The sequence below is a fragment of the Marmota monax genome, unplaced genomic scaffold (genome assembly GCF_021218885.2).
Source record: "Marmota monax isolate L192 unplaced genomic scaffold, Marmota_monax_Labrador192_F-V1.1 WCK01_AAM20220418_F8-fsc00005, whole genome shotgun sequence".
NCBI lineage: Eukaryota > Metazoa > Chordata > Mammalia > Rodentia > Sciuridae > Marmota > Marmota monax.
The window spans coordinates 10,041,518-10,058,713 of NW_026692254.1; the positions used below are offsets into that span (position 1 = coordinate 10,041,518).

The 17,196-nt window shown below is 42.6% G+C and overlaps 1 protein-coding gene across 6 annotated transcripts in view; it reads left to right on the forward strand.

Annotated features, from left to right (window-relative positions):
- The window catches only part of Syndig1 (synapse differentiation inducing 1), a 198,732-nt gene that overhangs the window by 108,595 nt on the left and 72,941 nt on the right, over positions 1 to 17,196 (forward strand). For all 6 annotated transcript variants that reach the window (XM_046435310.2, XM_046435296.2, XM_046435328.2 and 3 more), the window contains exon 3: positions 16,378 to 16,515. In XM_046435310.2, coding sequence (XP_046291266.1) covers positions 16,378 to 16,515 — 138 coding nt within the window. The remainder of the gene's footprint in view (positions 1 to 16,377; positions 16,516 to 17,196) is intronic.

Sequence of the window (17,196 nt, forward strand, 5' to 3'; positions counted from 1 at the left end):
CTTCCCTGTGAAACATGAAAAGGACAAAGTAGATGAAATACCAAATTGCAATGCTAAATGAATTATTCATATGTCATAAAAAGGGGAACTTGATACCTTTTTTTCTTTTTTCCAGTAATGCTCACAGTATTTCCATTAAAGCACAATCAAAAAAAAAAAAAAAAAAAAGAAAGAAAAAGAAAGAAAGAAAAAGAAAAAAAAATCCAATGCTCTATCTCCAAAGGAAAAGAATTCAATTTGAAGTATAATTTTTCCTGCTAAAAGGAACACTTGTAAGGGATTTTTTTTTTTGCCTTTTTATTTTTGAGATCATTTTGGACTTATAGAAAGCTCAAGAATAATACAGATAATTCCTATATTCTTATCCCCAATTTCCCTCAATCTTAAGAGTTGACCATACTTACTTTATCATTCTATTGATATTTTTTTTTCCTGAAATATTTTCACGTAAGTTATAGGCCTAATGTTCTTAAGTGAACCATATATATTTTCTCAAAAGTAACTCAATTATAAAATTCTGGAAATCAGTATTGTTACAATACTGTCATCTAATCTATAGACCATATTCAAATTTTTGCATTTCTTTCAATATTGTCCTTTAGCAAAAGGAAAACAAATTCAGTCCAGGATCCCACTGCAAATCCCACATTGCATTTTATTGTCCTGTCTTTTTGTCTTCTTTAATCTGGAAAGGTCCCTCTATCTTTCCTTGTCCTTTATGACCTCAACTATTTGCAGAATACAGATCAGTTTACATTATAGGCCAGCTGTCAACTTTGGTTTGTCTGATGATTTATTGTGATTGGATTCAGGTTACTGCATTTTGGACCGAAATATCACTGTGTCCTTCTAGGGCATCCAGTCAGGAAACCTATGGCATCTCTTTGCCCCATTGCTGGTGAGGGTATCTCTGATCACTTGTTTTGTTGTCTTCCCGGTTTCTCACTGGCCACTTGACAATGTTGCTTTGTCTTGTGGGGAGGTACGGTGAGACTACGTAAAAATCCTGGTTTTCATTAGTCATTCGCTGACAAATAAATAATGAATTCATTTGACAGTGTCTTACTCATACTTCCTTCTATGTTTATTAGTAGGCATTCTGCAATGAGGAAGAGTTTTACCTTCTGCATTTATTTTCTTGCTCATTTATTACTTTATTTCAGGTCAGACCATCAATTCTTATTCATTCAAGGGGTTACTGTTAGTATTTAGTGTGTATTTATTTTAATGCTCACCTTGTTCTAGATTGGATAGCAGGAACTCCTTCAAGTTGTCTTCTGGGTGCTTTGGATGAAGGACATCAATCTTAATCACCTTTTATGGTCATTTTATGATCCAACAAGCTGTTCTAGGTACATCTTGTAATTACCAACCCCAATCCTAAAATCAGTCGTTTATCTAAGGAGCCCTGGTTGGTTTCATTGGAGAATGGTATTTAGAAAGCAAGATCTGGGGGCTAGGTGTGCTCAGTGCTACTTGGGTCATGCTTTCTCAGCATATTGAGCAGAGAAATGTATGTATATCACATAAGCATGTCTATGTAACAATATGCATATACACATATAGTCACGCACCACTTAGCAACAGGGATATAGCCTGAGAAATGTGCCATTTGGTGACTTTTGTCATTGTACAAACATCACTGAGTGGATATACATAGTCAAAGATGGCTATATTGTCCTGAGGTGATAAAATCTTAGGGCACCAACATTGTATATGTGGTCCATAATTGATTGGAATGTCATGTGACATATAATATTTTCTTATATCTATGTAGATATGATTTGTATTTATCCATATTCTCTTACAATACAATCAGTTCATGTTGATATCTCTCATTGTGTTTTACATTGAATTGCATTCCACTCTAGTGTGTATCCATTTATTTAACCACCAATCTTTGAATGAAGTTGTTTCCAATATTCGACAGTTACCTTAATGCTGCAGTGAATAATCTTGTGCATGTGCGTTTTTATATTCTTGGAAGTGAAACTTCAGTATGCATTCCTAGAACTGGGATTGCTGAACTCTTTCCTCTGAAATTCTGTAGTTTTGTTATACATTGACAATTTTGCTTCCTGAAGTTTACTCTAATTGAGAATCATCCCATTTCTATGCATTCTAATAATATAATTGGATGTAATTTTTAATTTTTGACAATTTAACGGGTGAAAATTTATATAATAATGTAGTTTTAATTCCCTAAGAAAAAATGAGGTCAGGCATCATTTCCACCCTGACATGAATTTTACTGTTCCAGTGCCAACCCTGCACCTGCAGGACTGGGAAGTGAGGCAGTCTATAATGACAAGAAGGCTAGTCTAAAAGTAGATATCCTAGTTCCAACTTTACCTTTAAGCCAACCCAAATCCAGGGTGCTAAAGCTATTTTGGACTTTACATCCGAAAACAGGAACAGGATGGATTATGTGCTGAGGTCTCCAGATGAACATAACATAAAACAGGAATATGAAAATCCAAAATGGACAATCATTGCCTCAGGCAATATAGATGTAGCTCTTATGTGCATAGAATCACCCATGTGAATAACACAGATTTTAAGCAGAGATACATCTTTAATAACTGTATTGACAGTTACTGACAAGTCAGCATTCAGTTGTGAAACCAACCCCTCTGAGTTGGTCATGAAAGTCTGTATCCCTCTTTATTTTTCAATCCCTTAGGTTGATGTGGGATATACTCTGATTTTCTGAAGCAGTGTAAAGTGGCTAGCACCCAGAATGGACTGTGGAAATCCCACCTCATGCTGTCTGTGCTCCATCTCATTCTCTGCAGCCCTGTGTGTGCTGTACTCATGGCCATTCCAGGGCCTTTGCACATGCTGCACACTCTGCACACTGATCCTGTACTGAGCCAGGGGCCAATAAACAAGAGTCTTCATTTCTTCGCAGAAGTCCACTGTATGCTGTAGTTTGGATGTTGATGTTCCCTAAAGGCCCGTGTGTTAAAGGCATAATCCCCAAAGTGGCACCTATTGGGAGGTTATAGAACCTTAAGAGGTGGAGCCTAGTAGGTGACCCATAACTACTGGGGGCATGCTCTTGAAGGGGAGAATGAGATCCTGGTGCCTCTCTCTCTTCCCTTCTCCTCTCCTCCCCTCCCTCTCCTCTTTTCTCTCCCCCCCCTCTCCCCTATTCTCCTCTCTCTCTGGCCTGTGATGTTAATTCTGCCATGCACTCCTGCCATTGTGTGCTCCCTCTCCACAGGCCCAAAGCAATGGGGCCAACAAATTATTGACTGAAATCTCTGAATCTGTGAGCAAAAATAAAACTTCACTCTTTATAAGTTAATTTTTCAAGTGTTTTGCTACAGTGACAGCTGACTAATGGAGCGTACTATGCAATTATATCTGTATAAAATATATAATATATGGCCAATGTACTGATCTTTTGCTATGCCTTGGCCATTTTTTTAGGGGGGCTAGGTACCAGAGATTGAACTCAGGGGCACTCAACCACTGAGCCACATCCCCAGCCCTATTTTATATTTTATTTAGAGACAGGGTCTCACTGAGTTGCTTAGCAACTTGAATTTGCTGAGGCTGGCTTTGTACTTGTGATCCTCCTTCCTTGGCCTCCTGAGTCACTGGGATGACAGGAGTACACCACCCAGCCTGGCTATGCCTTGGCCATTTTTATCTGAATCATGTAGTTTTCCTTTACACCAAGTCTTAGAAGCTTGATACCAACTCTGCCTTTGAAGCTATATCATGTGTATTCTCTGCACTCACTCGCTTCGTGGTGGTGATGGGGTTTCTCATTCTGCTCTTGTGTTCATCCTCTCATGCCCTCTCAAATATCCCCTGAGTGTGATGTCTTGTTCCACATAGGAATTAGCCCTAATTGAAGTTTCAGGGGTATCCAGCACCCCCAGTTCCTCCGCTGGTTCTGGAGCAGGTGTTTTCAGAACCCCCCCCCCCATGCCCTCTTGAGAGTTACTGTTGAAGTTAAACCCCCTATGCCTGACTTCTGTCTGCCTCAGGGCTCCCTGAGGCCCTGATGTCTGCCCTGCAAAACATGGGAGAATCTCTGCCTTTGGAAAGGACTACTGGTGGAGGCAGTTTATTCCAGTGGGATCACCCCAGGGACATACTTTCTACTCTCTTCCTGAGGACCCCAGCAGGAACAGGCTTCAAGGGCCTGTGGTGACGGCTGACTTGGCAATCCCCTCTTTGGCTGTGTTCCTTGCCTGGGCCCCCTCCTCTTTCAACCACATTTCCTGAGTGGACCTTTGTTTTAGTCCACTTTCTGTTGCTAATAACACCATACCACAGTGTTATGGTTTTTGTTTAGAGGTGAAATAATTGGATTGTGACAGTTGTGACCTAGTCAGTCCAACCTAAATTGAATGGACTGACGGGGTGGTAACTCTAGGCAAGTGGGACATGGCTGGAGGAGGTGGGTCTAGGGGTGTGCCCTGAAGGGTGCATTTCCCTGAGGCCCCTTCCCCTTTCTCTCTTCCCTTCCCTTCCCTTCTCTTCTCTTCTCTTCTCTTCTCTCTCTCTCTCTCTCTCTCTCTCTCTCTCTCTCTCTCTCTCTCTCTCTCTCTCTCCTTCCTGGTTGCCATGAATGGAGCGGCGCTCCTCCACCATTCCCTTCTGCCATGATGTTCTGCCTCACCTTGGGCCCAGAGCAATGGACTCAACCCACCATGGACTAAACCAAAATTGTGAACCAAAACAAACTTTCCCTCCTCTGAATCGTTCTTGTCAGATAGTTCGGTCACAGCAACAAAAAGGTGACTAACATACACAGACTGGATCAATTTTAATGAAAAGAGATACTTTGGCTCGTGGTTCTGGAGGTACAAGATTGAGGGACCCCATCTGACAGTGGTACTCGTTTTTTTATTTTTATTTTTTAGTACTGGGGTTTGAACTCAGGAGCATTCAATCGGGGAGCCACATCCCCAGCCCTATTTTGTATTTTACTTAGAGACAGGGTGGGTCTCACTGAGTTGCTTAGCAACTCTCTTTCACTGAGGCTGGCTTTGAACTCTTGATCCTTCTTCCTCAGCCTCCTGAGCTGCTTGGATGACAATGGTACTCTTACTGGCAGAGTCCCAGGCAGCTCAGATCAGCACACAGAGCATGTGGGTCTCTACTGGTCACTCTGTCTCTTATAAAGTCACCAGGATTCAATAGGGCTGCACCCTAATGACCTTATCTAATCCTAATTGCCTCCCTAAAGCCTCATTGTAAATGCAATCGTGGCATTAAATTTTCACCCTCTTCCTACCATTAACATATAACTTTGGGGGTTAAGTTTCTGACACATGTATTCTAGAGACCCACCCAAACACAGCGACCTCCCAAGAAAGCAATTGCACCTGAATTCTTTACCCAAGATCTGCTTCTAGGGGAATCCAAACCAAGATGGATCCCAAGAAAACATTTGCTGAAGTTGCCCTCCCAGGATACCTGAACACTGAGAGCTAGGGAAGAATGTAACCTGATCAGTGAAGTTGTAGGAGTGTCCATTAGAGCAGGGAGCTGAAACTCCAGTCCTCAGTTCTTGTGTTTAAGTGGAAGTAAAGTAAAAGCAAAGTAAGACTCAAGCAGACAGAACTCTCAATAGAGAGTGGGTCATCTCTGAGCAGAGAAAGACAAAGTAAAAATGCTGCTTCCAAATTTATTACTGTTTGACGTTTGGCGGGAGAACTGGGTTCTACCTTCTGCACTCTTTGCCAGTCAAGTAGTTAACTCTTTCCCATGGGCAGTGGAGATTTTGACCTGAGTTGGTCCTTTCTGGAACTGTCATGTTGGCCATCCTATTCATGGTGGCTTCATCTACAAGTCAATCCTGTGTTAATGCGGGTACTGAGGTCAGTGCCTGGTCAGAAGTTACCTTAGTGCACATACGCTACTAAAGAAACCTCCCTTCCAAGACACCTATGGCCATAACTCCTAGTTTTACCTTGGCCTCAGATGGCCCTGTCAGGAGTTAGTTCATTCATCTTTCTTTCTTGATACATTTCCCCAAATGGCCCCTCAGTTAGCTCCTTTTGTTCCTATTTGCTTACTCTCAAGGTCTGGTACCAATACTTTTCTACAGGTTATCAGCTACAAGTTATTTACTCAGCTGCCTTGGCAATAATTTTTTAAAAACTTAACTTAAAGTAAACCCATAACTTTGCTATGCCTTCCACTGCTCCTTACCAACTACTACCTAACGGAAGAAGCTTCTTATCTGTTATGGTTTGGATGTGAGGTATCCCTCAAAAGCTGTGTAAGACAATATGAGTAGGTTCAGAGGAGAAATTATTGGGTTGTGAGAGTCTTAACCTAATCAGTGAATTGATCCTGCTGGGGTTAATTGAGTAGTAGGGTGTGGCTGGAGGAGGTGGGAATTGGGGCATGGCTTTGGGTAAATATTTGTATCTGGCCAATGGAATCTCTCTCACTGCTTCATGATCATCCTGTGAGCTGTTTTCCTCTGCCACCCTCCCCTGCCATGATGTTCAGCCTCACCTTGAACCCAGAGGAATGCAGTCAGCTTTCTATGGACTAAGACCTCTGAAACCATGAGCCCTCAAAAAAACTCTTCCTCCTCTACAATTGTGCTGGTTGCCTCCTTGTGAAAAAGCTGACTAAAACATGATCCTACTCTAACCATTGGATTCCATATCTATAACTAAGTACTTACATGAATGGAGGAATATTAAGTAATAGTCTTCTAATAAAGTTTTTTGTCTTATCACACGAGACCTTCAGAAAGACACACCAGGAACACCAACAGGGATGAATCTTAGTGAATTTTGCTTTCTTTGGCTGCTGCTTACAGAACATTGTGGACCCTGGAGGCCACAACCATGCTCAGATCTAATTAGACACTTCTTAGGTGACAGATTGGTTTGCATTTTACCCTGGACAAATAACATTAGCAGAAATTTCTCTCTTGACAGTTGTTCTTCATGCATAAACACCTGTTCCTCCCCAGAGCACTGAAACTATCCCCATAGAAACTTTGAGGAGCATCCCCAGCCTCACTCAGTGACTTTTAAAGGAAATTTGGTGAGGGGTAGGTATAGAAAAATAGGTAGAAATGACATTAGTTTGATGATCTCAAGATGGTTTCCAGAGGTCTGTTCATTATTGGATCAATGGTTAGTGCTGGAAGGACCCTAAATTATAGATCCCTCAAGAAAGCATATCTCTCTTTGCTCAATCTATTAGCTGGAAAGTTAATTAACAAGGCACAGGTAGATTTATAGATTTCCCAGAAATTTGGGAGTAACAGACCTGCAAGGGAGACTGGCTTGGGGAGTGACAGGCCTGGAAAAGCCTGCAGGACTGCTGAATTAAAATTCCATTCTCGTATCCTTGTCTGTCTCCTTTTTACCTTTGTTGTTGTTGTTGTTCCCCCTCCACTATCTCAGATATAGGGGCTTTTCCCCAGAGTTTGTTTTCTCGGATACTTTTAGCCAGCTTGTGTGTGTGACCAGAAGACATACAAGGAAAATGTAAGTGACACACAGATTCAGAAAGTATTTCGACCCATAGTTTCAGAAGTTCAGTCCATGGTTGACCAACTCCATACTGGGACTTGAAGTGAGGCAAAACATGGTGGCAGGGGGCTGGAGTTGTGGCTCAGTGGTAGAGCCTGGCATGTGTGAGGCCATGGGTTCGATTCTCAGCACCATAAATAAATAAATAAATAAATAAATAAATAAATAAATAAATAAATAAATAAAATTTTAAAAAATATAAACCCCAAATGCACGCCTCTGGTGACCAACCTCCTCCAGCCACATCCTACCTGCCTACAGTCACCACCCAGTTAATTCATGTCTATGGAACAATCTACTCATTAGATTATGACTCCTATAATCTAATCATTTTACCCCTGAAAGTTCTTTTTTTAATTAGTTGCTCAAGACAATACAATGATCTTGACATATCATACATTTGATTCAATAGGGTATGAATTCTCATTTTTCCACGTGTACAAATTGCAGGATCACAATGGTTATACAGCCATGTGTATACATAAAGCAATCCTAGTGTCAGTTGTATTCTGCTGCCCTCCCCTATCCCTCCTCCCCTCCCATCACTATTCTCTACCCATTCTACTGTGACACTTATCTCTCTCTCTCTCTCTCTCTCTCTCTCTCTCTCTCTCTCTCTTTTTTTCTTCCCTTTCCCCTCACACCATCGTACATGTATTTTGTGAACCCATGAGGGTCTCCTTCCGTCTTCCGTGCAGTTCCCCTTCTCCCTCCCATTCCCTCCCACCTCTTTCCTCTGAAAGTTCTTGCATTGTCTCACACATAGCTTTTGAGAGACCCTTACATCTTAACCATAGCTAGGACCTAATGCCTGCCTTAAAGAGCTGAATGATTCTAAAAGGGAATTAAAATCTCACACTAATCATGTGGACTGATCATGAGAGTAGAGTCTTTGAGGGGTTATGGTAGGAGCTAGTTTCTGAAGCACCCATGACCAAGGAGAAAAACTCCTCAAAGGAGAACAATAAAATTTGAAGACATAGAACAAGAAACATTTTTTTGCTTTTAGCTTTGGTGAGCCCCAAAGCTGTGTCTGCTGAGCAAGCTTTGTTTTGCTTTTACACAGCAAACAAACACACTCTGTGCATTTATTTCATAAAGAATCTGTTAGTAAGTAACAATCAGATATTTACAGTCATGAATTCTGTCCCTAGAATCAAATTGGAAACCTCCAAAGAGAAGGACAGAGTTGGGCATGAGCACAGGGAGGGGTTCCTGTGCTGTGTCTGCTGCAGCACCATCCCACTGCAGACAGTGAGAGCTTCCTCTCAGTCCTTCTAGGATGTGCAAGATGCTTGTGTTTTATTTGATTTACCTTCCGAATTAGTGTTATCTTTTCCTCTATCTTCAAAAAAATTCCATATTTTAGGCTCTTAATCAGATTAGTGTCTTCTAAAAATACAGTACCTCCTTCCTCAGGGAATAAAAAATCATTTAGGGAATATTGGACTAGATGTTACCAGGAGGGGGGAAATTGTGTACTTCTGGGTGATGCATTAACTCACTCATTTTCAAATTTTGTTATTTATTTTTAGCTGAATGTCATTTGTTTTGTAAGTTTTCCTGATAACCCAAAATACAGGGAAACAGCTGGTTGAGACCAAGCAGGGTGGGGCAGTGGAACTGTCCACACCCAACCCCAATCCCACTCCCACCATTGCCACGTATCACTTTATGGAGACCCAGGCTCTGAGACCACAGTGGAAAATCATTGTATTTACTACTTGAAGTCCCAGTCATTAACTGACACTTGTCACCTGTATTATGATGGACTATTCCTCCATTGAGCAAATGGAAATTAATTGATGGCTGAGGGTATTTTCCCACTTTTAGGAGTGGGGAAAGTGCATAGAATATGATACTGAGCAAAATTGAACATGTTATATATATATATATATATATATATATATATATATATATATATATATATATATAGTGTTTCTATGAGTTAAATTATCTGATTAATAGAGACTTGATTAACAAAGAATAACTTAATTCCCAGATTTCAGGGATTAGAATAGAGTGTTAAATACATCTGACATTGTACTAACACTATAACAAGTCATCTTCCCAGGATGATTCAGAGCTCTAGTTTAGGGGCACCAACGGTGGTTGAACATTTCTGGGGAGAATCAGGTTGTTTCTACCTTGGGCTCTTTGGATGTGTGATGGGGACACACAGAGCTGATCACAGAGTACGTTCCTCTCATGGCTGGGGCCAAAGCCAGGTCTGGCTTTTGATCTGCTTTGCTTCTTGTCATGACAGATTCCTGGGTTCTGCATTTGCAGATTCCTCACTGGTCTGAGGGTATAGATGGAAGAGAATAGCAGACATGAACTTGGAATTGTTTCTAGAATGTTCCCTACTCATATAATAGAGAATAGTAATTTCCTGAGTCCTAAAGACTCCCTAATCATACCTCAGGCCTGAGCTGGCTGTTGGCCTTCATAGTTCCAGGCTCAGGACACCTGCCCATTCCCTTTCTCCTTCTCAACCTCCCCTCCCTCTTACACACAGAGAATTTTCTAGGAATCCCTGTCTTCAACTCTTTTGAGAAAGCCCTGGAGCTCTTCTCAGCTTCTTCCCCCATTTTACAACTGACCTATCCAAATGCCAACAGCTGCATTTGACAGAAACACTTTTTTTAGGGGGGGGGAGGAGGACACTGGGAATTGAACTCAGGTGTGCTTTACCACTGCGCTACATCCCCAGCCATTATCATTATTATTATTATTTTAAATTTTGAAAATAGATCTAAGTTTCTTAGGGCCACACTAAGTTGCTGAGACTGACCTTGAACTTGGGATGCTTCTGCATCAATTTCTTGAGTTACTGGGGTTACAGGTGTGTGCCACATTGCATGGCTCCAGACACACTTTTTAAAGGAGGCAGCTTTAAGGCTGAGAGGTTTTGTTGGTCCACTTTTGCTTCTATCTCACCAGCATATGATATATATTCTATCTACAGTAAAATTACTACAGACTAGAAGAAGCTAAAAGCATATGCCTAAGATAATTAGTGAATTTTTAGGGCAATTATTTTCAGATACTAATAGTGGCTTCCCAGTATTCTGTGTTATTGAACCCTACATATTTCTGAACCATACATATATCACATATAATAGAGCTTCAGGAGATGTATGTGGGTATTTTTGCTTTTTCTTTTTGCAGAACTGAGGATCAATTAAACCCAGGGCTGCTCTATCACTGAGCTATACCTCCAGCCATTTTTATTTTATTTTGAGACAGGATCTTGCTAAGTCCCTGAGACTGACTTTGAACTTGCAATCCTCCTGCCTCAGCCTCCAGAGGTGCTGGAATTACAAGCATATGCCACCAACCCTCAGCAATGTCTGTGGTTTTTAATGTGATTCAGTTTCAAGTAAAGCAGAGATCAATGGGCTTCAAAATATGTGAAATCCTGATGCAGGGAAGATAATCTGATGGGGTGTAGTAAAAATTGAATTTTCTGCAGCTAGGCTGTCATGGAGAACCCCTAAGTAGATACAAGTGGACACCTAGGACCCAACTCAATGGTCAAGTCAGGGAAGATGATTTCAGCTCCAGCCCTGCAAGATCCTCATGGCTCCTAACCCAGGTATCAGCCTGTCCTGTATGATTCACTGGGGTTATTTCCTTCCATGCTGGTGGAGCTCTTGCGTGGAGGCATCAAAGGCAGCACGCCCACACTTCCACACTCCTCTGATGTGGACAGAGCATGTCTCTCCCCTCCAAGAACATCAGGGTGCCATTAATAAACAGGGAAGGCACAGAGAGCTGCTTGCCCTTGCCTATTTCCTTGCTGCAGTTTAGCATTGATTCTGTTCATCAGCTGCTCTAGAGCCACCCTAGGTAAGGCAGCCTTGAACCTGGCCAAGTCATCATTCTTACCACCCCTCCAAACCCAGTGGTCTCACCTGGGTGAATGGTGAGGATGTATGTTCTGGAGAACATAGGAGGGCATTTCAGGGTAGGGTACGAGCAGGCGCAGGTCAAGCAAGAGGACTAAATGCAGCATATTTATGAGCAATGATAAATCCCACATATCCTTTGGCCACCCCAGTGTATTTTGCCCAGATTCTGAGAGTTTTGCCACTTTGGTTGTTGTTTTTCATGTTTGGTAAGACAACAGGTGAATCCTTATTTTTTTCTAATGCATTATAACTATATTATATTATAATTATATTACAGTGGGGTTCATTTTAATATATTCATCAGATTTGATCCAATTTGATCCTTAGAATTTCCTCTTTTTTCCCCCCTCCTCCCTTCTTCTGCTCTATTGGTCTTCCTTCTATTTATTTATTTATTTTTAATTGGTGCATTATAGTTATATTTAAAATTGGAAATGGATTGTGATATATTCATACATGCACATAGCATAATTTAGTCTTCATTTATTCAGCAAAGGTGCATTGGGTCCTCTCATGTGCTGGTTAATTTTCTAGGTGCTTAAGATACAGCTGCAAACAAAGTAGGCACAGATCTCTCCCCTCTGGGTGCTTAGAATAAGGGAGTTGAGAAAGTCGGTACTACTGAGATGGAGAGGAGAAACCCCAAGCAAGTAAAAAAATAGAGGCGTTACGGAGACAGAGACAATCTCTTCAGCATCCAGGGAAAGCTCTGTTGAGAAATAACAGTTGGAGCAAAAGCCCCTCCTGAGGTGAGGAGGCTAGCCATGTGTGTTTGTTGGGGAAGTGTTTCAGACCAAGGGACAGCAAGTGCAAAGTCTCTGAGGCAGGCATGAGCACACCTGGCATGTTGGAGGAACAACAGAGGGTTCTTGTACGTAAAAGAGAATACACTCGAGTTCATAAGGATCAGATCCCATAAGACAACACAGTTCACTAGAACTTTCTGAAATGCTGAAAATATTCAAGTGCCTTCTGATATGCTGATCATTAGACCCCTGTGGCTCTTGGCCACTTGACTGTGTAGTGAAACTGAGGAACTAGCTGTCAGTCATATTTTAAGTTTAAATAACTCCATGTGGCCAGTGGCTGCTTTGCTCAATACAGATGCAGACATTGTAAGCCCCCTCCTCTAGGATCACACAGTGATATCACACTGCCGGGATGAGTAAAGCACAGAGAGCCAGGGGAGTAAGGGAGACAGTCAGAAGCCCAGAGGCTGTTGATGAGACCTTCAGGGAGACCAGGTGACACTGCTGAGTCCAACTTGGTTGCCCGGAAACTGTTCTCATAACTCTTGCTCATGGTGCTTCCCTGAATGTGGAACCTTGTGATGTGCAAAACCCTTGGCATTGTGCCTGATGTTAGGATTATTTTATTAAAATAGTCTAGTAAGGAGACTCCCAGAGGACTGAGAGCCATCATCTCTCTAAATGGAGGTGATGTGAATAGGCAGAGAATTAAGGGCAGCAGCCCAACCAGCAGGGCACCAGCTCTGGAGCCCAGGATCCTGCTTTGGTCTGCCTGTCTCTGCTTCTTCCAAAGGTTTAACTCAAAATGGTGTGTGTGGGGGGGGGGGGGCTTCCACATGAACCATAGTCTCTGAAATGCTTTCCATCTGTCTTTCAGTGATTCCAATTCAATGACCCATAAAGGAGATTTTTTTTTTAAGTCAGCTGCTGTGCATGATGAGATTTCTTGGTGTTAGTTGTACGCATTTCCTCTGCTTGGTTGTTGGTATCTACACAACATCTCCCACCTGGCTTTGTCTCCCATTCTCCCTGTTTTGTGGTATGATGCTCACACCCACTGTACCCATGGATCACCTGCCAATGGAAGAATAAAGGAATAAAAGAGCCAGGATGATTTTGGGTGCTCTATTATTTTTCTGAGTCTTGAAAATCTATTTTAATCAACCTTTATTAATAATTTCGGTGTCATGAACCACAACTTTGCAATCTGAATGTATGCCTTCTTTATGCTTCTGAGTAAGTATCTGTGAAGATTTAATGGCAGAGCCCTGAAACCTATTTCTTTGCTTCTTGGGTAGGGTGATGTAATTCTCAGTTTCCAACACCAGAGTCAGTGCTTACATCAGGCCCGTGTGCTGAGGCGCAGCAGTCCCAGAGCCCTGTCTATGTGATGGGGAAAACCTCACAATACCACTGTGGCCATTGGCTACCAGGAAACAAACCAATCAAAAGGTGAAGTTTCAGGGGCAACAGGAAGGAACATGTAGGAGCAATTGAGGTAAAGTAGGTCTATGTGTGTAAACCATCTGTTTCCAAAGATGGCACTCAGGACCTGTCAGGTAACAGGGATCAGAGAGTCAGACAGCCATGAGCTGGGTGGTGCTGTCATTTGGCAAGAATTTCAGTCTCTCCAATAGCTCTGTCCTTAGTAAAATGGACATGACAATAAAAATTGTGATCATTTCCAGAGTTGCTGTGAGAAAGCAGTGAGCTCAAGTGTGTAAAACTCTTTGTAAATTAAAAAAAAAAATCCCCCAAACTAAAAATTTAAACAAATATGCAAAGATGGATATATTTATAGATGCAAAGATTTCCATCTGCACTGTCACCACCCATGATGTGAAGCTCATGAAGGTCAAAATCTGATTTGAGGGCTGGAAGTGGCTGTTCCTGCAGCCTGATTGTCTGCCCTCTGAATCTGATCTGTGGATAGAGGTGAGTTTGTCACAGACTAGTCCTTTTAAACACCAGTGGTCCCCTGACACCCTGAAGTCGCTTGTTTTCAGGGGGAGATCTGGAAAGCGTTGAGGTGACAGGGCTATTTGTGTGTGAAGAGGCACAGCCGTGGATACATTCCAATTCAGTGCTGCTCGTTCTTCATTCTGATGGACGATTCCGACTTTCCAGTGGGCTGGGAATCGTTCATCTCCACCTGGACCGTCCACGGCCCTTGCATCTCCCCACATGAATTATGCATCCCTGTGGGCTGTTTCATTTTCCATCTCTGATAGCCATAATGATGGTAATTTTCATTTCCCTTTACTGTTCTGAAGACCATATGGGAGATGGTGTGCATAGTAAAAAGAATAGAAATTTCACAGACAAGGCTCCTGTGGATGGGATGCGATATAGTCCCAGACATGTTGACAGGACAGTGTACCAGATGGCAGTGACTCACACCCGGGCAGAGAGTGAACAGTGATCTGCAGGATGGAAGCTTGGCCGGGAGCTGGTCTTGTGGCCTCTGGCAGATCACATCCCTTGTTTTTGGAATGATGCTTCAGATCCCCTGACCTGTGTGTGGTGGGGTGGACAGACTCTGTGTGTTCACCAGTGTCCATCCTAGTACCACCTGGAGAAGTCCTTGCTTATTATCTGAATGAACTCATGGATATTTATGAGCCTATTTTCTCTCTTTTGACTCGAGAAAAGCAAAAGCCTAACAGGGAGTCCCTATTATCTCACCTCGGCACCACTGCTTTCTGAACAGGAATTAGAGACTCTGACTGGCAGGTTTATGTGCATTTAACTTGCAGAAATAAAGAAGGACACCATTATCACCTGTGAACCTCCTCAGTGTCTGTGACTAGAATATCTGTGGAGAGGATTCAGGGGGCCCAGGGCAAGTGGGGAGGCAGGCTGGTGTTCACTTGGATGTCCCCTCATAGCCTAAGTACCACCATGGCTTCCTGAGCATCTCTACCCTGCAGCCAGGTCCTCTGCCAACCACTAGCAAAGGGAGTTAGGGAGTTAACCTCAAGATGAAATGTACCATTTTTTTTTTTTTTAGGAAATGACGTCTGGAGAAAGCTATGATTCCATCTTTATATAAAATAAACAGGTGGAAAAGAGTGACCCTGATATTTTGATGAGTCAGAGTGAAGAGGACATGTTTTGATGAGGCAAAACAAAACAAATAAATAAATAAATCACAATAGGAGGCCAGCCAGGGGTAAAAGAAGGTAGAAAACAAAGATGGCCTCCACAGAGACACCTAGGGTAAGAGAGATTTGCAGGGCGTCTGGTACTGAGTACCCAGGGAACACTGATGAGCCCCTTTGGGGAGATTTGGGCAGTGATTCTCATTGCTGGCTAAAGTTGAGAATCATTTAAGCTTCTTTTAAAAAATTTCTAAGCCCAGCCAGTCGCCCATCCCCCCCTAATTCAGAACTCTGGGGACATTCTCGGTCAGGCCTGGACTGAGCCCTACCTATAAATGGTCCCTGACACAGAAAGACTAGTATCTAAAGGTAGCTTCTTCCAAAGCAGCCGTTATTTTCTTAGGATGGAGCTTAGAGGTGAACATGAGAACCCCCTATGTCCTGACTCGATTCAGAGTCAAAGGAAACTGGAAGGGGAGATTTATAAGATCATGTTCTCCTTTTATACATACTTGTCCTGCAATGTCCTGTAAACTAGCAAGAAGTCTTAAAAAAAAAAAAAAAAAAAACAAGAGGAAAGCCTTCTGAAAGTCCCTAATGCCATCCTCTGATAGTTTCCATGTTCACCCTCACTGTCCTGGCACTAAGATCCCAAAGATCTTTGAAAATAGGTGCTCCTATTAGAGTCCTAATAATCACAATATAGGTAGAAAACATCCTAAGTTGAAACTATGTTCAATACTTTCATATATCCATCATTGATTCAAAATTCGTAAGTTAAGTCATCCAAAATTGGGGACCATCTGTGCTGAAATTGGTTTCTCTAGGATTTTAACTACTGTTGAACTACCCAAGAATCCTGTGTTGGGATTCCTGCTCTTGGTCAGAGTTCCTCAGTAGAGGCATCATTGTTTTGAGGCTATATGTTTCTAGGCAATCATGGTGACACTAATGAGATAAGCAACAGCAGCTGCAGGAGCAGCTGCAGCGAGCCTGCTTCAGCCAGGAGTGGTACCCACATTGTGGGGCAGCCCGACGATGATTACTTTACTAATCTTCTCTCCTATTCGGCCTGTTTTCTCTGCAGAGTGACTACTCAAGTGACACAGAGAGTGAGGACAACTTCCTCATGATGCCCCCGCGTGACCATTTGGGGCTCAGCGTCTTCTCCATGCTCTGCTGCTTCTGGCCTTTGGGCATCGCCGCCTTCTACTTGTCCCATGAGGTAAGGCCTCTGTCAATCATTTGCATCCAGTGCATGATGGTGTTAACGTTAGACACACCCAGGCCAGGAAGAAGAGAGCGAGCCAAGGAAGCCTGTTCATCTCCTGCAAAAAGGGGGTCAGCATTTGAGCAACTGGAGAACAAGTTCGGAAAATCTGGGGAAGCTCATGGGGAGCTGAGCAGAATCCTTTAGGTTGCTTCATCTCTCAGTATGACAGGGCTCTGTCCTTGCCAGGATGGGACTGCCTTCAAGAGGAAGCCTGTATGGCAGAAGCACATGACTACTTGGTAGAGAGCAGATGGCCTTTGGGAACTTGACTTTCACTTAGGCCTTGAGTTCACAAAGGCAGACCCAACCCCAGGACTGGGAAGCGTAGTGCTCAGATAAGTACATCACAGAGAACACGGAACTCTGTGAGAAAGGTGAAAATGTGAGTTTTGCTTTCCTTGTTAAAGACTCATTTATATAAAGCAGATTCTGGTTCCACCGTAGGTCGTGTGTACCAATCCCATTGAATGCTGTGCTAGTGGAAATGGCACATGTCAGTGTGCAATTGTGTCCTCCCTCCCTCCCTCCAGGGGAAACTCATGAAGGTACCAGTTCCCAGCCCTTTTTCATTACACAACACCCTCTTGGTTGTCCCCACGTGAAACCCAGATTTTGAAAGACTTTTCCAGCAGA